The sequence below is a fragment of the Alligator mississippiensis genome, chromosome 1 (genome assembly GCF_030867095.1).
Source record: "Alligator mississippiensis isolate rAllMis1 chromosome 1, rAllMis1, whole genome shotgun sequence".
Taxonomy (NCBI): Eukaryota; Metazoa; Chordata; order Crocodylia; family Alligatoridae; genus Alligator; species Alligator mississippiensis.
The window spans coordinates 160,710,933-160,735,117 of NC_081824.1; the positions used below are offsets into that span (position 1 = coordinate 160,710,933).

General features: G+C 44.0%; 1 protein-coding gene across 2 annotated transcripts in view; it reads left to right on the plus strand.

Annotated features, from left to right (window-relative positions):
- The first annotated feature begins 18,276 nt into the window (after positions 1-18,276).
- Positions 18,277-24,185, plus strand: part of EFCAB2 (EF-hand calcium binding domain 2) — a 52,838-nt gene continuing 46,929 nt past the window's right edge. Inside the window, exon 1 of one of the 2 annotated variants that reach the window (XM_019500638.2) lies at positions 18,277-18,503. Coding sequence is in view for 1 of the 2 variants with exons in the window: in XM_006273130.4 (XP_006273192.3) it covers positions 18,473-18,503 (31 nt within the window). In the remaining variant the exon portion in view is untranslated. The remainder of the gene's footprint in view (positions 18,504-24,185) is intronic. The other variant, XM_006273130.4, reaches the window with a different exon arrangement.

Below are 24,185 nucleotides of genomic sequence, written 5' to 3' on the forward strand. Positions count from 1 at the left end.
ATCGTTTTGCAGCATATTGTAAAAGTTTCAAATGACTGGGCTAGAAATTAACTAGTTAGTCCACTGGTCCTTTCACATGGTTTAGAGAGTAACAGGTTTGTCCACATCTTTTGTAGAGATAATAAGGGTCTTTTCCTCAATACTAACATCTCCAGGTGCAGATGGAAAGACAAACTATTGCTAAGTAAAACTCATTTTTCCCCTGGTTTCAGGTTTGGAAGGGGGAAAAGTGGAGCCAGTCTAACAGCTGACTTAACAGCTATCCTCACAGGGAAGGATAAGTATAATTCTGGGTAGTCAGCCATAATGGGCTAGGAGATGCCTTTTATTTCCTGTCCTGAAAAGCACTGACATGAATCCCCAACTAGAATGTTATGCAAAAATATCACCTATATAATGTGACTATAAAGGGTGTGGTCCCTTTTTATTAAGCTGGGGATTCCCAGGCCATGGTGCACTGGCTGACATGCTAGCAATGTCCCCTTTTGATATTCTCAGTACTGTACTAAATTTCAGTCCTTCATTTCTGCTTACTGATATGGAAAAGTCCTTTATGGCTAGCATAAGGAAGAAGTCTGGATCCAGCCCCATGCTACATGTTTACATCAGAATGAGGCTTCCTTTTAGACTTTAGAAGTATATACAGGTAACTGTAGGAATAAGACTGGGCAAAAAAGTAGACCCACTTTGTTCTAAGGATGTGCGGTCTCTGCACCTGTTACTAATTTTTCCTTTGGATGCTCATTGTGTTTGAGATGTAAATGCACACCTAAGTGGGCTTAGTATGCTATTTCCTTAGATCCTTCACCATTCTATATTGGATTCCTTCCTCTTGTTTTCAGTATGTACTCTCTAAGTAATATGATCCAGTCTCACAGGTTTAGCCTTACCAGCTCTATAAATGAATCCCAACTCTAACTCCTTGCACCCAAATTGCAACTCTCTTTGATCTTCTATCTCCAGCTCTCATTCCCATATCTGTGGAATATCCCATACCCTTTTTCAAAAAATAAGCCACATGAGTTTCACAATGGAAAGAAGGACACAATCAACATAAACATTTTATTGAAATGTCACAGTCAATCATAAGTATTTTATTTAAATAATATTTTTATTCAATTCAGCCCCAGTAGAAAGGTATTGTTAATTCTGCTTTGTATACAAGGAAATTCTGGACGGAGGAGTTAGGCCCAATCCTATGTGAAGCTACCAACATGCCTAAGAGTTGACAAAATGGGGGGCCTAAATCACTGTATCCTAAACTTGTTTAGTTGATTTTATCTGAAATACCAACAAATGTAATTACTAATTATGTCTGTAAAGATGGGCTAAAACAATAGGTACATCAGTTGCACTAGACCATTTATGTAACAGGCAAATAAAATGCTAATTTCCTTACATGGTTTAATAAACAGCCACACACAGTTACATGAATGACAGAATGAACATTTAGGCTGCATCCCCACGAGCAGGGGCATGCAGTTGCTGCGAGAAAAAAAGCAGCGGCACAAATTCGTCCCACTGCTTTTTGCCTTGGCACACACCCCTGCACATGGGGAAAAATGCTCTGGCTGGGATAGGGGAGGCTGGGACCAGCACCTGGGCTGGTCCCAGCAGCCTTACATAGGGTCCTGGGGTTCCAGTGGCAGCAATCCAGGTGTGCGGAGCCTGGAGCATGGCTCTGGCTAGCCAAGCTCTGGTTTTGGGCGGCGCACACTGCTACCACATGCGCCACCCCACATTTTTTGCATGTTTTTTTATTTATACTGGGATTTCCCGGTATCTAAATTTGCCTTCACACTGCAAATTGTGCGGGCCGGGTGCGAACCCGCGGCCCTTTGTCGTGCTACACGCGGGCTGTGGCCGGCAGCCCGGGCATGCCGGGCCGGAGAGGGCGGGCGCCGAGCTAGGATTAGGCACAAACGCTTAACGGTTGATTTTAAGATTGTTTACTTACACCGAGATGGTCGCGGTGCAGGCTGAAAACTTGCTTGAGTTGCGGTTACAAACAAACACGAACAATCACGTGGAGTTTGCTAGGCTCCACGCAGACAGAACTCCGGATGTCCAGGACAAGCGCGCCTCAAAACTCGTCGATACGTCTTATAAAAGGTTACCGCTCGAAGACGGGAAGAGGTGGGCGGTGGATCAGGCCGCCAAACTCCTCTGAATAACACACAGGGCTTCTATGACCCTGCCGCGCACCCAGAGTCCCCACGAGATGGATGTGGAGTCCTCTTCGGCTTGGGCGGAAACCACTCAAGCCTCTTATACGGCTAGCAGGCCAATCGCTAGCCGCCACGTGGGAATAATTTAGCACTAGCCAATAGCGGGGAACAAATTTGCATTCGAAGAGCGGGAACTCTTTGCACCGTGCATTTCTGTGTTGCAAAGAAAATGTACCCTGCAAAGACAGCTGCAAAGTGGCGGGAACTCTCTCCTTTGCACGCGGGTTCTCTGTGCAGCAAAACTCCACCGTGCAACGAAGCTGTAATCCCACGGGGATAATTCTAGTGCCGAAGCACACACAAAATCAGACCTTTGGGTCATGACATCCCCCCTTGCTGAAGGCACAATAGAATTATACTTCATATCCATCATCCGGGTTATTAGTAGCTCTGTCAACGGTTCGTGAAACTAAATGAACAAATACAAAATTCGCTAACAATAAAAGTTCGTCCTCAAGGGATCGAATCAAATAATAGCCGGCACACACACATATACACATAATTACGTTCGTAACAAAAAACTGGATGATCAGGGCTTCAGTGGGCGTCATGGTGGAATTGCGCGTCAGGCGTTCGCTCCTTTCAGTGATGTTGTCCCTCTCGGGGCCTCTCTCCACCACGCACTCCGAATCCCGGATCTATAAAAGAACTTTCTTAAAATGGTTATTTTACTATTATTTACAAAATCACACGGGACCGCACGATAATGCAGTCGATCAAACTTATTATCACTATTAAATACAGATATGTAAACACGATTCTATACTGGACAGCTCTCTCTCTTTTCTCACACTCAACAACTCGACGAAATCGTCGAGGAGTCGTCGTCACCTTCTTCCAGGTAATGAAAACCTAACTCGTAGGCTAGCTGCCATTGTCCCGCGTCCCCCAAAATCCGAAGCTGTCGCTTATTAAGTCCAGAACGCTGCAGGAGGAATCCAAACATGTATCGCTCCTCTTGCGTTCTCTGGCGTAATACTGGACGTTTGGATTCACGGTGTCTTGTGTTCTGAGCCTCAGTTGGGTGTTGACATTTCCGATCGCTGGACAGTCTTGGCTCCATTAGGACGCGCAGTCTTGGCAACTGATGGAGACTACTCACAGGATGATCGACCATTGGGTTAAGCACAATTCGCAAAACCACGATGTTTCTTTGCCCATAGCCCTTAAGACAACTGTCTATGCTGTCGAGGGTCACCGGAATGGTTCCAGGGTCTCGCAGGTGACGATGAGGCCATGGTCGCATTCGCTGGAGCGGTGTCAGTCCCAGCGTACATGCTCTTGGGTTCCAGGCGCAATATGAAACTCCTATAATAGCCAGTACAAGCTGTTCTGCACTGGTGTGCTCTGGTCGTCCATCGTGCCATATGTGGGCCTTTTGTTCGATCACTCCTGCCACAAGCGCTGCAATTGGAATAGGCCAGTGGACGCTAAACGCCACCATGTCGATGTCACTGACATGTCCCCTACTCCATGAAGCTTGTCTCACCAAGAAGCTTGCTTCTTCCTGGTCCAGGAGGTCGGACCCAAGCTCTACGACCAGACGTCCCAACCACACAGCCAGAGTTTCCTCGGGTCGGATCCTGGATTCTCTACACAAATTCTGCAGTTCGGCTCTGGAGCAAGTGTAATAGGTAGTAGCGTGAACTGCACTCTGCGGATCGATGACTTGGCTGCTTGATGCTGCAGGCCGATCAATTTCTTCGCGAGTCGTTGTTGTTGCTGTCTCTTTTGGAGCTGTAGTTATCGTTACAGTGGGGGTTGTTGCTGTTTCAGGCGGGAGGGGCGGATGCACTCCTCCTCTTGACTCCCCCTCCTGTCGGCAGAGGGGCGTGGTCGGCAGAAGCGGTGTTACGTTGCTGGGCAGAGTCACCAGCCAAACCCTCGCGGGTTCCTCCAAAGCTCCATCCCTCTCTTCCGGCTCCTCCACGCGGTCTTCTCTCCGCTCGGCGCCATCTTGTCGGGGCAGTTTAAGATCCCCTTTCTCAGCTGCTTCTCCGACCGCCCAAACGGCCATACGCAGCTGGGTCTTCAAACTTAAAGTCTTATTCATTAGATCTGTCATAGTCTGAAAAGTTGCATTTAATTCTCCCCCCTTGTCGCACCGTAGGACCACTCTCTCATCTGCGGCGCGGTCCTCCGTCTCCGGGTTTTCGCGGAGCTCGGACGGACGATCGCGACCCCTCAGTCTAGGTATCACCATGCAAGGGGAGAACCAGCCGATCGGCATCGGCTCTCTCATCTCCCGGGCACACCGCGAGCAACGGACACGCTCCCGGGTGGGGGTCGGGCTCACTGCGCTCGCCGGGTCGACTTCGGCGAGGGTCACTGCATCGAGGGGCCTGTACAGGACCCGCTTGTCGCTCATGATACACCCGAACGCCGCAGAGTGAAGATATACTTCTTTCCCTTCTAGGGCTCCGGCTTTGGGAGCTCCCTCTTCTCCCTTTAGCGAAAGGTGTCCACGGATACATCTCCTGCCCGTTCTGCCCGCCTGGTGGTACGCGATATGCGCCTCCAGTTCCGCAACACTTGTTATGTTGCTTCTCCCACTTTTCCAAGGGCAGTTCTCAACTAATTCTAACTCTAGCGAGCCCTCTCCTGATTCCATCCTCGTCGCCATGTGCGGGCCAGGTGCAAACCCGCGGCCCTTTGTCAAGCTGCACGTGGGCTGTGGCCGGCAGCCTGGGCACGCCGGGCTGGAGAGGGCAGGCGCCGAGCTAGAATTAGGCACAAACGCTTAACGGTTGATTTTAAGATTGTTTACTTACACTGAGATGGTCGCGGTGCAGGCTGAAAACTTGCTTGAGTTGTGGTTACAAACAGAAAGAACACGAACAATCAAGTGGAATTTGCTAGGCTCCACGCAGACAGAACTCCGGATGTCCAGGACAAGCGCGCCTCAAAACTCATCGATACGTCTTATAAAAGGTTACCACTCGAAGATGGGAAGAGGTGGGCGGTGGATCAGGCTGCCAAACTCCTCTGAATAACACACAGGGCTTCTATGACCCTGCCGTGCACCCAGAGTCCCCACGAGATGGATGTGGAGTCCTCTTCGGCTTGGGCGGAAACCGCTCAAGCCTCTTATACGGCTAGCAGGCCAATCGCTAGCCGCTATGTGGGAATAATTTAGCACTAGCCAATAGCGGGGAACAAATTTGCATTCGAAGAGCGGGAACTCTTTGCACCATGCATTTCTGTGTTGCAAAGAAAATGCACCCTGAAAAGACAGCTGCAAAGTGGCGGGAATTCTCTCCCTTGCACGCGGGTTCTCTGTGCAGCAAAACTCCACCGTGCAACGAAGCTGTAATCCCACGGGGATAATTCTAGTGCCGAAGCACACACAAAATCAGACCTTTGGGTCATGACACAAATATGCAGCACAGAGAACCAAATCATGTTCCTTGGTTAGGTGCCTTTGAGGTGCCATAAAACACATATGTGAACTTGTGTGGATGTGGGCTAAGGGGGCAAAATGGCTATTACATATTGTAAACAATGCTATTTTAGGCTTATTTAATACTTACTATTGGTGATAGTAAATAATAAATCATAATACATGGAATATAAAATTAGGTAAAATATTATATCTTTCAGTGGTTTACCAACACTTAATCCAAGGTGGATTTATATTTCCACAATGCAAAGGATGTAATTAGCAATTTAAAACATGTATGTATATTGGCACACGTTGGATACTCTGCTCTCTACCTACATCATACCTATAATCTCTCTGAGCAAACATTGATTGCAACTGACCTGATGGTTCTGGAAAAATGCGCACTGCTAGCATTACTTATGCAAGTAGTCCCATACACTTGGGAGTAAAATTACCACACGTCTGCTTGTTTGCAGGCCTCTCCCCATGTAATCATCAGAAATATGTAATAGAGTTCCTAACCCACTTAAGTTTTATCTATTTTTTGCCGGAGGTTTTTTTTTATTTCTTATTTATACTTGGGTCTATTTTTGTATTTTAATAAGATGTAAAATCATGAGACACAAGGAAATTTATTTAAACAGTTGTGTTAGGATATTAAAGAATGTTATTGATGCCAGTCATCTTGCATGGTAATGGAGTATAACATCAGCATCAGTTTTTCACAAAAGTCTCTAACATCTTATCTGTAAGAAGGAATTGCTGGTATAACAATACTGACAAAATCTCCTACCATTCAGAGTCCTTTTACCAATATATCTTATACCAGTTACCTAACCAACGTAAGAGATACCAGTGAAAGGACTTTATGCTGGTATAATTGGATCCACGTGAGATAGTTTACCAATCTAGCTATCTTGGTTAGGGGGATGATGTTTTTTCACACTCCTGACATAGCTATCCCAATAAAACTACTACCAGGATGAAATATCAAATTATCTAGACAGAGTTGATGCACTCGCATGTGACTTTGCCACAGTGTAGGTGCCCTCTCCAGTTCTAAAAGAATAAGAGCTTGGTTTCTTTCTTTTCTTAAGGCCAATCTAACTCTCTCTGAAGGTGTGCAGCTATGAGAAAATCAGGATAAAGTAATAGGCTTTTACATTTTATGCTTTATGATAAAAATAATAAAGTGATCTTTGTTTTGAAAGAGGGTCCACATGGTGTCCTTGTTAGTCTGCACAGACAAAACCTAAAATATATTTAAACCTGAGACAGAGTATCTGATAGAATATTAATCTCTTTGCATAATTAAAGGTTGTTCTGAGGCAATGTTCTTCAAATAAGAGAATGCCAGAACATAAGAGAAGCAAATTAACTCGCTGTTTTGATGTAGGGAATCCCCTGTGAAATGACTTACAATGTTAATGTTTACAGGGAAGTAGTAGAAAAAAGCCACCTTAATTAAAATCCAATTGGGATGAATGAGGAAATTCATACCTTTGGGCTTGATTTTAAATCATTCAAGTCAATGAGAGACTTTCCATTGATTTAAATCAGAGCAAGGTCAAGCATTTAGACCCTAAATTTAGTCCCTCTGGAATCTTTTCATTGACGTTGGAGGGATTGGTTTATACCATTACAAACAAATCTTGGTCCCAGGATGGGGCTTATGGACTTTGGTGGGTATGGACTTTGGTGGATCAGAACTTGACCTTTTGTTATATTGTTTTAGTTATGTCCCACAGTAGCCTTTAGAGTCTATAGACAGAAATTCTGAAAATGTTTCTACAAACAGATGGTCTAAAATTTGTTTTTAAATAAATGAAAATGTACATTAAGAGGAAAGCAGCTCTCTATGAGGTGAGCTTAGATGGTTGCTTTTTCTTATGCCCAGCTTTGTTTGTTTTGAATGATCATTAACATAGTGGGTATGTGGAGGCTAAATGCTCTTCTGTGCAGACATTTGGGAAGTTTAAATCAGGCCAAAAATCAGACGAAATAGCTTTGATTAGGAATGGGTGAACCTGATCCAGCAAACATTTACACACATTTGGTGCATAGCCCCAGGGCTGGGAAAGCCCAGCCGCTCACTCCAGCCCCAGGGCTAAACTCTTCCTACCCCTCTGCAGACCCACCAACACTCCACCATTATTCCCCCAATGGACCCACTAGCCCCCCAATCACACCCACCCCTCCCTCCACCCCAAGTAGCTCACACACATTCCTGGTATGGCTCTGGGCATTGGCAAATGTCTGTACAATCCACTTGTGATCTACAAACATGCAGCTTAAAGTAAATGATGTGATAGTAGAGCAGGTGCAGCGAATGTTTGTATATACCCAGTGAAAGCAGTGATATATCCACGTCTAAAATGTTAATGGAAGACCTAAGAAGAACAACAACCAAACCCTACCTATACACCATGAGAGTGATACTCCTGAATATTAACAATTACATGATGGGTTATATGTTTGTTGGCCCATGTTCCTGGGATACGGTGATTCAGCGTACTTCCTGGGGTACGGCTTTTTACACTTTCCTCTAAAAAAAAAAGAATTTTCCGAACCACAGTACAAAATTATCAGTAGCTACACTTCTGATCTTTCTGTCAGTGTCTGAACGTATTCCAGCTTTTACTTTTCTGGGCAAGCGGGGTGGGAGGAACGAGGGAATCTTGCAATTATTCCAACCTAAGTCTGGGTACTGTACAATAATAGCCCCATGCACCAAGCGTGGTTGATCAGATTGGCTCAATGGAATTCAGTCCCTGAAAGTCTTCCCTTTGAAAGCTGTGTATGAACACAGTTCCTCAAAACAGCTTTTTCAAAACAAAGTATTATTTAATATTTTGGGATTTAGCACAACAGTCTGTAAACATATCTGACTTCTTGAAAGTTTAAGTAGACCTAGCTTGTCCCAGAAACTCTTGACTTAAACTGCTGGACCACCTGGTCTCTCTCTCTCTCTTTCTCTCTGTTGTGTGGTCATACTGTTCTATGTGATCCAGTAGCAGGTGAAGGATTTCAAAACAGTTCATCCTCTACATTGTCCTTTAACTATTAGTAAATGAGAAGCTATCAGAAGTGTTTGTCCATATTCCTGTCTGTCTGTGTGCAGCCTATAACCTGTGTGTCATTTAACCAATTTGATTAATCTAACAAATAACACAACAATAGCAATACTGATAATGATGATGATAATGATAGAGATGGGGACAGACTGTTCATAAAATACAATTCTGTCCAAGTCCTTTTTGGTTCCACTTCAAATCCTTGCTAGTTGCATTCCATGACAGTTGCCTAGTCATTAGTATGATCATGACTTATTTTGGTCATCAATCTGAAATCTTTCTGTATTTGTCTATTTGTATTCTTGTTATATGGCTATCATTAGTATAGTGCCTAAGAACCTCTCAAATTATTTTAAAAACCCCACCCAATAATATCTTTCTCAAGTCTACAGGAATAATAGCTTGATAAGTTGATAGAAGTTTGTTTTGTTTGTTTCCCCATGCTGTCTGTAAAAGAGCTAATTGAAGGAACCCTGCATTGGAGAAATCAGCTTTGCATTTGGTGAAGAATGCCCATAGACTTCACTGTTTCCATGTCTCCTGGAACACCAGCTCCATTCTCTAAGTTTAGATCCTGTTAAAATTGTTTTCTCCATTACATAAGGTTCTATCTAGTGGCTGATAGTTTCATTGTTTTGATAGAATATGTATGTCATAGAAGGCCATAGCAATAGAAGAAGAGGCAATAATTTGGGTACCTAGGCTTTGATTATAAGGAAATGCAGGGGCCTTGAACTTAACTCCATATTCAATGGAGAACCATTGCAGAGAGTGAAGTACTGGGTGAAGTTTTCATGGCAACCTGTGTTGCTAGGCAGATGGATTATTGCATTTTGTTCCAACTGGAGTGTACTCAAGGATTCTGGCTTGATTTCCAAATATAACAAATGGCAATAACCAAGTCTGGAGGTCGGAAAGACATGTACCACTGTGGCTACTACTGGTGGGAAGGGGCACAGGCATCTAAGCAGCTGCAGAAAAATGTAGACTTTTTTTTTTCTCGCTCTGGCTGTTTAGAGCAGGGACTTTCAGTATCTGGCTTCTAACAGTGAGATGCTGTGGAGAAAGGAAAATGTTGATGTGTTTCCATTTTCTTACTAAACCTTCTGTCTTTTCTAGATTCAGCCACTCCCATTCATCTGTGCATCAAGTGGGAGAGGACTGTCTGAAAATCAACTGGATCAAGTGCTGCTGATAGGTCTCACCAGAGATATTACTGATGTATTTAACTTATATGTGGGTAGGATGAGGTTATCCACCAGGATGTCTATAACATGTATGTCTATAACATACAGAGACCAAAGCCTGACAGTGAAATTTGGGACCCTGGCAGACAGGGCCACCATAACCATACAGGCAACTTCCTAGGACAGCAAATTGTAGGGGATGGCAAAAATGGTACCCTAGACAGGCAGGCAGCCTGCCAGTGCTCTGGGCAGGTGGGCAATATACATGCTTGGCTGGGCCTGGGCTTGGCATGATGCTTAGGGCAGCAAAAATCTTTGTGTGCGCCCTGCTGGCAGATTACACCTGGAACCAAAGACTACTTTTGACTTGAAAGCAGAAAGTGCCTTTTTTCTTTACAAAGAAGGCTAGGTCTTGTATGGTAGCTTGTAACATGTCTAATGTCAAAAAATAGTTTGTATAATATTACTTTTGTGGAAAATGGGAGAATTATTTGTATTTTGTATCACTACTATATGCATCTGGGTTTACCTATTTGATATTATTCTGCATGATATTACATCAGAGGAAGCTATTAGGGAGAAGTGAATAGGAAGCAAATCATTGACAGGGGTAAGGTAGCTCCAATGAAACTACCAGTGCCCCTTAAGGGAACATTGGAGGACATATTAATTGGGACATGGCCACCTGCTTGGCTCCTACCAAGCTAGCAAGTCTGTTTTCCCCAGGTCTAAGCTGGGGATCAAAGGAACACTAAAACATTTAAGATCCTTGTGGAAACAGTAGGACTGTGAGCAAGTGGAGATGAGTCTAACAGGCACTGAGACAGTGTTACAGTGGCTGTGCTTGTCTATCAGACCAAAAGCAGAGGTGTCTGGTTTCAGTAGAATTTATCTAAAACTTGCAAAAAGAAATAAATCTTGGATAAAGACCCAGAGGTAGAGGTTTTGTTGTTTTGTCCTTTTTTCTGCTTCCTTATATATGTAAATAAGCAATCATTTGTTTTGTAGAAACTTTTATTGAATCACTTTAATCAGTCATTGGTTCCAAAGGAAAAAGGTATTATGAGGACCAAACATAGTGGGGCCTGCTGTGTCATTACAGTTGGTGAATGGGGGATTGCAAATTAAGGATTTAGTCCAAAAGTAGCATGACAATATGTTTCACCCAGGGAAGAATGAAAATAACGATATCTGTCATCAGAGAGGTGCACACCAGAGAAACTGAGATATTGCACGCTACCTAATGCACAGCACACCCTCTATGCATAGTGCCTTATGGGTAAGTAGTAAATTGTACTCATCGAACACTGCTAAGAGTTCCTTGATCTTCTTTATCATCCAATAACTGCAAGGGTCAGAGATACAAAAAATGGTAAGGCGCTTTGATGATGTATTTTATTTATCTGGGAGTTGGGAGAAATGTTAAGCAAGCTTTTGGGCACAGATTACGCTTCCTTAGGTCTGGGAGAGAAGCAGACACAGCTTGAGCTAAATAGCAGTTTGAACAAAAGTATATCTATTCCTACATACATAAATGAAAAGATTCTTAAAGGAATGGAGGAAGGCTGTAAAATAGGAGCAAAGAGACATCAGGAGTGGCTACGAAAGAAGAGTAGTGCAGTAGAATAGGTAACATAATTAAAAAAGAGCAACATCGCTCCATTCACTGTGGTGTGTAGAGAGATTAGCAGATAGTAGGTATGTTGTGATAAATCCACTGTCTGCATTTAGTTCATGTTTTAGTGTCCAGTGAGGCTATACATTTCTGTTTCCAGGTCCATCTTCTGAACATGCTTTGAGCTCAGAAAGGAAGTAGCTGTTCTGTGAAAAGTATCCTCCTACCAGTATTAGCATGTCTCTGCCTTTTATATATTTTGTGAGAGTTCATTCTGGTGCATTGTGTTTAGTTTCACTTACATATTTTCCATGAGGGTATTTGTTATATTGGATGAGGTGCACCATATTCTGTGATAGAAATATGTAGGATCTTTTGTGGGAGAAAGGTTGACTGTAATGACAGTGGAGATGTATTGACAAGTTTTACATGTATTGTTAAGGCAGGGTTGTGTCCCATTTGGTGTCTGGTGATGGTACTGAATGCTGTCAGTGCTCCTATAACTACTATTTCTATGAATGGGATGACTCCTTAAACAGAAGTTGTTGTTTCTAGCTTTGGTCTCCACTTGTTTTATGAAGGAGACAAATGGCTTTTTTTAAGGTCATTACCAAAAACAAGTTGTTTGTGATCTTTTTTGCCTATTCCTTCCCTTTACTTGCACATTATAAAGGGGAAAAGATCTAGATTTGCAGCCTTCTAATTTTGTATTACTACTAAATATTGAAGCTATTTGTGAATTCATCTCTAGAATAAAGCAGCATGAGTCAGATGTGAGTATGATGGTGGTAAAGGCTTGTTCTGATATTCCAAGGGAAAGCAAGGCTTCTCCCACATCCTCACTCTTCCATCTGAAGGACATAAGGTAATCAATGGACAGTATGCATGTAAGAGCAGTGAAAAAGAACATGGAGAAGGGTGCCAGTAAGTTAGTCATTCATCAAAGTCAGTGGTAGCTGCACCTGGGCGGGTTGACTACTGCTAAGATATTCCATGCTACTGCTGGTTACTTTGAAATATGATAGTGAATCTTCCACATATTTTGAAACAATCCATTTTATGAATTTCCTTATGTTGCCAATCCTTCCTAGGTTCACAAGGCTGAGTTCTGCTTCCATTGCATCTCAAGTATTTGTCAGGGGTTATATGGTGTTCCCTTGACAAAGCTATAAGTGATCGCTCGCTTGTCTTCCTGGAATGGAGGATGTTGCAGGAACTCAGTGCATTCAGTTTGTGAAGTGCTGTGTGTAGTTTTTCCTTTTATCATTCATTTTGGTATTTTAGTGGGGCAGAGTGTGAGAGCAAACTATAGCCTTTAATTACAATACACATGCTTAAATATGCCAGCTGGCTGTCATTTCTAATATATATCTGGTCTCACTGGGGATCCAGGTAGGTTTTGTATCTAGGTAGATACTTCTGCATGCAGCAGAAATACTTTATTTTTATTAGCTTATCTCAATACACATATTCATTTTTTTATCTAGAGAATTAATAGAATTGATTTTCCCCTCTCTTTTAACTATACGTTTCTTGTATTGCAACTTTTTCCAACAGAAGGAAGTTCTGTATTCAAAGACTGATAATTTTTTGGAACACTGATACGTACTATATTTACTCCTACTAGTACGGGAGAAGTAAGGAATAATTTGTTCAACTTTCAAAATATGATATTAATGGAAAGTATCACCTAGGCAGGTTGTGTATAACAGGGCCCAAGTCAGTGGAAGCCTCTAAGGACAATATATAATGCAATCACTTGGGAAAATGTGGACAGCGTTAAGGGTGTTGTTCTGATCAACTTTGATATGCACATTGAATTCACTAATGTAATTTTTTTCTCTTATAACATTTCCTTTCACATTTTCTTCTAAGATAATTTCTGACATTTTTAAAAAGGACGGGGGGGAAGGGAGAATACAAGCTTGAAAGGGTACATTCTTTTCAGAAGAGTTCTTTTAAAGATCTTGCATATAGCAGCTGACATTCCAAGCTGTTGAATTAATTGTTCTGGGTTTCCTTTTATATGCATCTGTGCCAAAACATGATTAGCTGTTTCAGCCCACTCATACCCTGGGATGAGATGTCTGTGCATTAAGTTAAAAAGGACACCCTCACCATAGAGTTTAGGCCCAACATTCAATCTACAATTTTTCTATGTGAGATTATTCAACATACATTGCCAGGAAATTAAATTTAAAAAAAAGAAAGAAAACTAGCTGTTTTTTTAAAACAAATCCAGCATTGTATTGTGCTCCTGTACTTGGCCAAGACACTGAAGCCTTGAAGATTAGGGAGAAACAGGTGCCGATATTTGGCTGCAAGCTACTCATAAGCAGAAGGAACTATAGGCTGGAACAAGGGATGCAGGCAAAAGCACTCTGCTTTTACCATGTCTTTCACCCAAGTGGTTGAGATTCTGCTCACAGAAGGGGACTAAATACTGTTGTTGAGCTAAAAAGAACTGTAAGTGACAAAAGAATTTGCAGCTATATTAAAGAAAGCAGAAAGCAGAACCAGTGCCCATGGAATCTCAGGACCGGACTAAGATCTGCAGTGTAAATGACCTAATTTGACCATGAGTGAAACCTCAACTCAGCCATTGCAAACAGGAATATGAATTAAAATGGGTTTCAACAATTTGCTTTTACATGTCAGTTCTGCAGCCTATGCTTTAAAGCGAGAAAACAGGCCTGAGAGGGAGAACAAACTTAAAGCCCTTAACCTGCTAAGAAGCACAAGGTAGAAGCCTCTGTGAAATCACTGGCTTGCTGGTTTGACATCAAGGCATAAAAAGCAGTCTCAGCTACTCCTGCTGTCTTTGGCTACTGTGAGGTCTGAAACCCCTGATAAACAGCAGTGACAAGCAATTGTTGTTTATAACAATACAAGATTTCACATATAATGATTGTGGTTTGGATATAAGACCCTAAATAAAGCGTAGAATAGGATTATGCAAGGCATATTTAGACTAATGTGGTAAGCACCCCATAATAAAAGCACATCCAATTTGTTCAGGAGTTCTAAGGGACTTGTCCCTTTTAATGAGATGACCAGGGGAAAATAAAATCGTCAATACCAATTCCAGGTAAAGATGAGTAATGGTGAGTGAAAGTCTACAACTGGGACTATGAAAGAAGGCAATGGGAATGTCCTGCTGTTAGTTTTGAAATAGAATTCTTTCTGTTCCTTAGTTTCAAACATAACTGACCCACAACAGAAACTTGACTGAGAGTAGGTTTTCACTTCAATGGTAAGACCTCTATAATTAAGATGAAACAAGGTTTGACTGAGGTAAAGATGTACTGCTTGGAACTCTTCTTCTAAGTTCCCTTCTTTCCTCTATTTAGCCACTGTCCCCAACCCACATCCCTCAACAGCTTCAACAGGAGCAGGTTCACACTCTCCTGAAGTTTAGGTCAGCTCACCTAAGTGCTTCCAAATGATTCATAATCATTCAAAAGGATGTAGTATTTTGTTCAGAGTATACAATGTTGTCCTGATAGACTAGTGATGTATTCTTTGAAGTTTCTCATACCTTTTTTCTTCTGTGCCATGTTTGATAACATGGAAAATGAGAAAAATTGGCATAAGGGACATCACTGAACTGCTGCTCCTTCCTGTAAGTATCAAAGGCTACAAAAAAAGTAATTTGTTTTACTAAGCAGAGGTCCTGTTCTGAATGTTCTGTTATTTTGCTGCATAACTGTACGTGTCTGTTGAGAGAAGTAGCCACTTCTGCTTTGCTGCATTTAAACATCACACAAAGTAGTATAGTTGGCTAGACCAACAAGGGTCTAAGAAATGTCATAATAGGTGAAATATTGGAACAGTTGCATTTCATCAAACCCTTGACTGAAACGTTTAACACTCTGAAATAACAAACATAATACTCTCAATGTAGCTCAATTTGATTCCATTATCTTTGTATTTCTCAACTTTCACAGCTGCTTTTGAGCCTGAAAAACCATGGATGGCAAACATGTCTGCGAAATTTACAGTCAAAATTAAAGTAGGGATTTCCCTTGAATGCCAATGGACGCATTTAGTTGTTTGTCCTTCACAAGCAAAGGTGACCGCATCCAGCGGACGGGGGGGGAAGAGGGTCAATGCTGAAACTCTTTAGGGACAGACCTTTAGGGTGTCCCTGTACCGCTTCTTTGGTGCACCGCAAAAGCGTACTCCATTTGACATTTCATCGTAAAAGATTTTCTTCAGCAGCCAAGTGTTGGGGATTCTTAAAAGATGGCCGGCCTATCTTAGCTGTCCCAGTTTCAGGAGGTTGTGGATACTGGGGAGAGCTGATCTTCTGAGCACCTCAGTGTCTGGAATCTTGTCTTGCCACTTGATCTTTAGTACCTTTCACAGGCAGCACAGGTGGAAGCGGTTTAGTTTCTTGGCATGACACTGGTAGATAGTCCAGCTTTTGCAGGCATAATGGAGGGTCAGGAGAATGATGGCTTTGTAAAACTTGTTTCGTTGACATGCCAATGCCTCTGTGGTCCCAGACCGATTTACGGAGTCTGCCGAAAGCCACGCTGGCTTTTGCTAGCCTTGCGTTGACTTTATTTTTGATGTGGACAGCACAGGAGAGCATACTGCCTAGATAGGCAAACTTGTTGATCATTGACAGTTGTGGCCTTTAACTGAGACGTGTTGTTCCTGGGGTATTGTGCCAGGAAAACGCTGAAATATCACTTCGGTCTCCTTCGTGTCGATAGTGAGTCAGAAGTTGTCGCAGGCTGATAAGAATAGGTCCATGGACCGCTGCATGTCAGCCTGTGAGCCTGCGCATAATGCACAGTCAACATCAAAGAGGAAGTCACAAAGCGTGGCTATCTGGACTTTGGAGTTCACTTGGAGTCTGCGTAGGTTGAAGATGTCTCAGTTGAAACAGTACCTGATCCCCATACCAAGGTCATCATCTTGCAAGGCATCCAACAGCATTACATAGAATACCATGCTGAAAAGGGTAGGCGTGCACACACAGCCCTGCTTGACGCCATTTGTGAATGGAAAGGGGTCAGAGCATTCACAAGGATGTGTGCGCCATCATGCCATTGTTGAACTGTCGAACCATACTGATGAATTTTCCAGGGCATCTGTACCTCATGATTTCCCAGAGGCCTTCACGGTTCACTGTGTCAAAGGCTTTGGCTAGGTCGATTAATGTGAGAAGGTAGATGTTCTGTTCTTGGCACTTTTCTTGAAGCTTTGCCAGACTATAAACACCGTGTCAGTGGTTCCTCATCATTTTCTGAAGCCACGTCGACTCTCAGGTTGTTTAAATGGTCAGTCAGCGGGTTGAGGATTCTCACAAGAATCTTGACAGCAGTTGAGAGGAGGGAGATTCCCTTGCGGTTGTCAGAGTTGACGATTTCCCTTCCTCTTGTACAGGTAAATGATGGAGGCATCCTTGAATTTTTGAGGGACTACCTCCTGTGCCCACATACTGCAGATCTTGGTTTGTTTCTTCGTGAGGCTGTGACCACCTTTTGTAGACCTCTGCTGGAATCGCATCAGGTGTACTTAATGTTTTAGCTATAGTTTGGTGTCTTTTCAAGAACAAAAAGTTTCTCGCATACATGTGGATTTCTTTAACTGGTGGCAAAAAACTATCATGTTCAAAACAAAACACTTTATAATATAAAATAGGATGTTTTATAGTACTCCTTTTCTCTTCCATTCAGCCTTCAAACAGACAATATATGGCAGGAGGGTATAGTAGTGTTTGCAAAGAGCAGGCTGATTTTTATTATTATTATGGTGGCATTGCTGATATTTAAATCAGCACAGTAAAATGATGGCAACAGCTGAATCCCTGGGTTTGGGATTCAGAATCAGAATGCAGCTAGGCACCTGAAACTTCTCCATGGAAAATAACTTGCCACGTTCTAACTTTTGTATCTTGTCCTGTATTCCCTTAAGGTAGGCAGAGCGCAGGGTAGAATCTGAGATACATCAGCATCTGTAAGCAGTGGCTTGCTTTAGAGGCCAAGGTAGGTCCTGAACTGGACTGTAACTAGTCTACACAAGACTTGTACCACATGTGATGAAGTAAGTTACAGCTGGGGAAACCATGCGCTCTCCCTCTCTCTAGCACACATTTTATGTGTGTGTGTATACCTATCTATCTATATAGGTATCTATAAGATATATTATACACACGCATATTGATATATATCTATAAAGATATACACATACATTTATATATCTATAGATTATAACATATAACTATCGATATATATCTACATCTACATTTATCTATATATAAATGTATGTTTGTATTTATACACATATAGATATATTTATATATACACATTGATATTTATTTAGACACACACACATATATCTAGATCATATATACACACACACACATATACACGAAGTATTGATATAGAGCTATCTATCTATAGATATATCTATATCTGCATATCTCTATCTATATGGAACAGGCCCTGGGAACCCCTGAACACATTGGATGCGCATCCATTACAGACTGCCTATCACCTACCATTGAACAGGCCTTAAGTTATGCATGTGTGCATGCGTATACACCAGCACACACATATCATGCGAGGCCTGTTTAGCTGAACATCTATATGCAGGTGCATGCACGTATACATATACATCGAGTAGGGTTAGTCTGTGAGCTGCGACTACACCCTGGTGTCTGCCGCGGCCCAGCTTGCAAGGAGCGCGGTTTCTCTCTCCCCAACCGGAGGGCGGGTGGCGCGGCCAGGGGAGATCCCGGGGGAGGGGCATGGCCGTCATCCCCGCAGTTAGCTCCAACTGCGCTGGGGGTGGAATCCGGAGGTCGGTCCCCGGCGGCGGCGCAGGCTCACCAGGCCGCGCCCGGCCCGCGGGACGGAACCGCCGTTGGGGAGGGGGAGACGGTTGAACTGCCCCCCGCCTGGGGGCGTGCGCAGGCCTCCCCCTCGGCCGGGCGCGCCTCTGCGCTGCCATGGCGACAGTTAGGGGCGGCCATGGCGGAAGAGAAGGAGGGAGCCACCGCGGGTAAGAGCCCGGCACGGCCCCGGCCCCACCTCCACCCGCCGGAGGGGCCCCAGAGGGGCCCCAACGGCGCCCGAGGGCCCTGTCCCCTCCGGAATAAGCACACGCGCGCCCATTTTTTTCCCCCTGCTCCCCAGCGGACGCTGCCTTGCGCGCGGCCGCGCTCGCTCTGCGCATGCGCGTGAGGGCGGTGGGCAGGGGCGGCGTTGCCCGGGCCAGTCCCGCCCCCGCGTTCAGGGAGCGAGGCGGGGCTGCGCGGCCTCCAGAGCCGAGCGGGGGCCAGGGGCTCGAGGGGCTCCGGCCCCTCCCCCACGCCAGGGCTGCCCGGCCCTGTCCAACCCCCAACGGAGCCGTTGCTACGTCAGCGCCCGCGAGGGGCGGGGCCGGGCGCTGATAAAGGCGCGCGCTGTGGCCGGAGGCGCCCTTATTTAGGCCTGTTATGCTGTAGTATCCCATGTGTGTGGCGCAGGTCCCTGAGGACAGGGTTGCTAGGTGTGCTGGGGTTATCACATTTATACAATACTTTCCATTGCAGCCTTTGTAGGATTAATGGGGATCTTGATTTTCTCTGATTAAAAAAAATTCCCAATTTTCGGTTAAAAAAAAGAAACCCCAAATCCACATTTTTCTGTGATTAAAATGAGGGATGCGGATAACCTGGAGAGGGTTCAGAGAAGGGCCGCTCTACGCTTAAGGGCCTGCAGACCAAGCCCTACGAGGAGAGACTAGAGAAACTGGATCTTTTCAGCCTCTGCAAGAGAAGGTTGAGAGGCGACCTTGTGGCTGCCTATAAGTTCATCATGGGGGCACAGAAGGGTATTGGTGAGTATTTATTCACCAAGGCGCCCCCGGGGGTTACAAGAAACAATGGCCACAAGCTAGCAGAGAGCAAATTTAGACTGGACATTAGGAAGAACTTCACAGTTCGAGTGGCCAAGGTCTGGAACGGGCTCCCAAGGGAGGTGGTGCTCTCCCCTACCCTGGGGGTCTTCAAGAGGAGGTTAGATGAGTATCTAGCAGGGGTCATCTAGACCCAGCACTCTTTCCTGCCTATGCAGGGGGTCGGACTCGATGTTCTATTGAGGTCCCTTCTGACCCTAACATTTGTGAAACATCACTATAGATAGATAGATAGAGGTATCTACCTACCTATCTATATATTAGTGGTATTAGTCAGGGGTTGAATGATACTTTGGCTCTTGGGGTGTCTGCAAAAAAAAAAAAAAAAATTAAACTGGTTCATTGATTAACAAGTCCACCTAGGTGAAGGAGCAATCTGGATCAGGGACTCTCTCCCCACCCCACCCCCCCTTATGATTTTTCAAATCTTACAGGGGTTCTCCCCTCTCATGGGAGGGGGGGGGTGCTCAGCCCTTCTCCCCCCCAGCTCCCCATTAATTCACACACTGCTTATAGTGAGCAACATAAAGTAAATGAGAAGACTTATTTGCCTACCTACTTGCGTACTCATTGGGATGATTTTTCAGTGTACAATACTTGCTGAAAAACTCTGGTAATATTGAGCTTCCAATACAATAATTTCATATTTCAGACTTGGCAACACTGCCTGGGGACTCGGGCAGTATGTCATTAGCTCCCTCCTCCATCTCCGGGAATTACCACACACAAGACTGGTGAATTGGGCAATACATTTGGACCAGCAGCTCATGTCAGGGCATCCAAAGATGAGGGAAGCACATGCTGCACTGTTGTCACCACTTTGCTTTTCTTCACATAATCTTTCTCAAACATTGCATGGTGCGGAAAGGAGCCTGCAGCACACTCAGGATTGTTCCACATGAACTTCACGTGTGACAAGTTCGGAAGGGAGCATCAGTCAGGAACTGGGCTCTGTGGCCTCACCCACGATGTGGTAAAGCAGGCTGATGCCTCACTTGCCACAATCCTATTGTCTTGTAAGACGGACAGATGTCTACTACTCCCGCTTTTCCTTCTTGCCACAGAGACCTGTACCAGTGTCCAGTGCTGCTCATTTGTAGGCTCCAAATGTTAGCTGTCCAGTCAGCTCATTAGTGACCAATGTCATGTGCAGGTGCTTAACGGGGATGAGAAATCATGAGGTAGTGCAGTTGTCCAGAAACACTTGTGGAGAGCTGTGAGGAAAAGTTTGAGGCTGACATTGCAGACATTCCTAAAGCACTCAGTATTATAAGGCTTAGGCATCTGAAGGAAGTTACGAAACAATAATTACCTCAATTCAAAATGTTTTTCTTACATACGTTAAGCTTTATGGTCTTTATAACAGCATTGTTAAATTTAGGGTTTCTTTTCAAGAACACAACTTGTCATTGACAATCCTTCAATTTGAGGATGATCTCTACCATGGCTCGCTGATGGGTCTTGCCATAACTTAAGAGTCCAAACCTTGAGCCACAGATCCATAATTTCTGTGAATTGAGTGGCATCCCATTCCAAAAACATCATTTCTCCTCCTTGCTGAGGAGCCAGGCAGGGACCACCCTGAGCCTGCACTTAACTGCTTATCTCCTCACACCTTGCTTATCTTCTTGCACTTGGGGGCACCCTTGAAAAGATCTCTTGGCACCTCAGGGTGCTGTGGCATCCTGGATAAGAATCCCGGCTAGGGCCACTTCATTGCAAAAATTTCAGGGGAATACTAAAAAAATATTGCATCGAATAACATAGCAGTAAGATTTTTTGTTCATCCTGATTTCTAATGGTAACACATTCCATAACTGAGAGCCTTCAACAAATTAGAATCAAAGTGTCAGCCAAAGTAGCCCTGATGAATGCAGCTACCTTGGTGACTTGCACTGAGAGGTGACTTTGAAGTAAATTGACTCTGACTTAGCCTCATAGAATTTTATATGTAAGGATCAAGAATAATAATAAGAATTTGCCAGTGTAGAGCACAGAGTATTGTGATGTGCTTTCCTTGGCTTTTTTGGCAGACCAGATACTGGTGTTCAACTCTTTGTTGGTAGACTTCTGGCTCAGATGGAGATAGAGCAAGTTATAATTCAGTCTCAAACTATTACTGTGTTCCATATTTAAAATTATGATCATTCATATTTAGTTTTTTAAGTAAAAGTGCTTTTGAGTTGTATCATTATTCCTACTCTATGAATTGGGAGACCGAGGCACAGTGAAGTTGAACTAATTGCCAAATGGTCCCAGGCAGATCTGGTAACAGAACTCAGGCCTCAACTTCTGCACCTGTACCCTATCTACTTAAATGTACTGTTGGTTAGAAAAAAAATGGAGATGAAAGAGTTTATTGTCCAGCTAAAGAGATACTGGCTGTTTCTTATGCTCCTTAGGCATCCATGAATGGATACTATGGTTTTGCACCACTTTGCACTGAGGGTGCCTGCTGTTGGATTTCCAGAGTTTGTAGTGGTTTGTTTGGGTAATGCTTTTAATGTTCAGGTGTTTTTCAGTACTTTTAAGATAATTAATTTATAATTTATTTAAATTTTAATTATATAACATTAAAGAAACACAACCCCTTTTGTTGAGGGTTTTTTTAATCAAGATCTTGCATATGTTGCAAAATATCCTGTTTGATCCTAGACAAATTATGGTTCCTCTATAAATTTCTCTGTTCATAAAATGGAGATAGTAATATTTCCCTGCCCCAGAAGGGTATCATAAGGGTAAGTATACTGAAGATTTTGAGATGTTCCGATATGGAAATGGATTGCATATTAGTAGATAGACTTGTTCCTGAGTGAGTTGGGCATATCTCACTCTTATGGAAAAATCAATAGAGAGGGGATGCCTAACTTGTAATTAATCATTTCTGAAATTCCCACCTATTTAAGAAGTCTTCCTGACAGCCTTATGAGGTAATAAGTATTAGTTCTCTTTTAAAAATGATTGGCTGATACAGTGGTGAAGGAACTAGCCTCATTAGGTTTCAGAAGCAACCCTGCAATTAACTGAATAAGAGCAGTTGACATTCCTTCCTAACTGCTATTTCAGACCGGCAGGCTCCTGTTTAGAGGTCTGTCAGGATCCTCAAAGTGGGACCATCTGAAATCATTAGCCACTTTTCTTGGTTTTCATTTCTGCCAGTTAACCAGTGCTCTAAAGCATAACATAGAAATAGCAGTTTATATATTGTGGTTCTGACAGAACAATAACATCCATTGTATTGTCAAGTAATTAGCCTTTAGGGTATTCCTAGAACTTCTTGTTGCAGGCTTCCACAAGGTTTCATGGGTAGGGTTTCTCTTGGGTCTTATTATTTTAAATTTTTCTTCATCTGAGTTTCAGTGCCTTATTAAATGTTTTAGAGATGTACACAGTGAGAGAGAGAATTAATAATGGGCATGCACATAACTTTATTCACACAAGTAGACCCACTAATTAAACTACACATATGCAAGGTTCTATCCATATGAATAAGTGTTTGCATGATCAGGCTCATATTCTCTAGTCTTAGTCTTGTTCTTAATGTTATGCATTTCTGTATTTGTGCCTGTAACAGGGTGGCATCTTTGTTGGGTCTCTGCCAGCTATCCTATCATGCCTTGATGGAAAAATATGAATGTTGTTACTAAGGCGGAAGGCTACCCATTATTTTGCCCTGCTGACAAGGGCCTTAATACCCACTCCGACCTCCCCTCGATGGGTCCCATGCCTCACAGATGTTGCTCTGTGTGGGTTCCCTCTCCGGCCTATGGCTGAAGCAAACTGGGCACAGTTGTAGCACTACCCTACAGCCCCAGAGGGCCACTCACACACCACCCCTCTCTCACCAGGGTCCCCACTCACTCCACTGGCTCTCACCCAGCCTCTTCCATACTGCCCTCTCTCCTGGGCCACACTCATCCCACCCGGCCTCACCCGGTTTTGGGCTTAGCTCTCCATGCCTTGGTCAGCCCTGGCGCAGTCTTTTGGGTGTCTCCCGCTACCCTTACTCGAGCACTGACTGAGCAATTCTACAGCTGCTGGCCTACTTCGCTCCTGGCCCCTCGCCAGGCCACTGTTCCTCCACTGGGCCTCCTCACTCGCCCACACTCATGGGGCCACTCTAGTCGTCACCCCTCTCACTGAGTCTCATTACTCATCACCTCTCTCTTTCCCAGGGTCTCTCTAGTCATCGCCCCCAGGCTTTTCCCCTGCTGCCAGGTCCCTCTTCTGGCCTGAGCTCTGCCTCAGGGCTCCTTAATGAGCTTGGGCTCCCCCTGCTCATTAGAACAACATGTGGGGCTGGGGTTATAAGGTGCCCCAACCCACCTTCATCAAGGAGGTAACTGGCCTGGCATTTCCTGGGGGCTCCCACGTCACTAGGAGCTCCACCAAGCCACCCACTCCCAGCAGGGTACAGTTTTACATCTTACCCAGGACAAAGGGTCACCTCCACCCCATAGCCCCTGCCCTTACCTCCTGATATTCCCAGAGCAGCCTCTCAGCCTGATGTTACCTCTTTCCTCCTGCAGCAAACTGCAGCCCAGCTTATATCCCTGGTTCCAAAATAGCTGCCCTCATCAGGCACCTGGCTGCTGCCTGTTTTCTACCCTTAAATTGGCAGGCACCAAAGGTGCCCTGCCACAGTGCCCCCACTTTTTTTTCAGTGTTATTTAAAAAGGTTTGTTTTTCTTTATTTTTAGCCTATTCTACTCTGACTTTGTGCTCTCATTGAGCACATCTACACATGCACATTTACTGCGCAGTGTTTTAGATTACTGCTCAGTA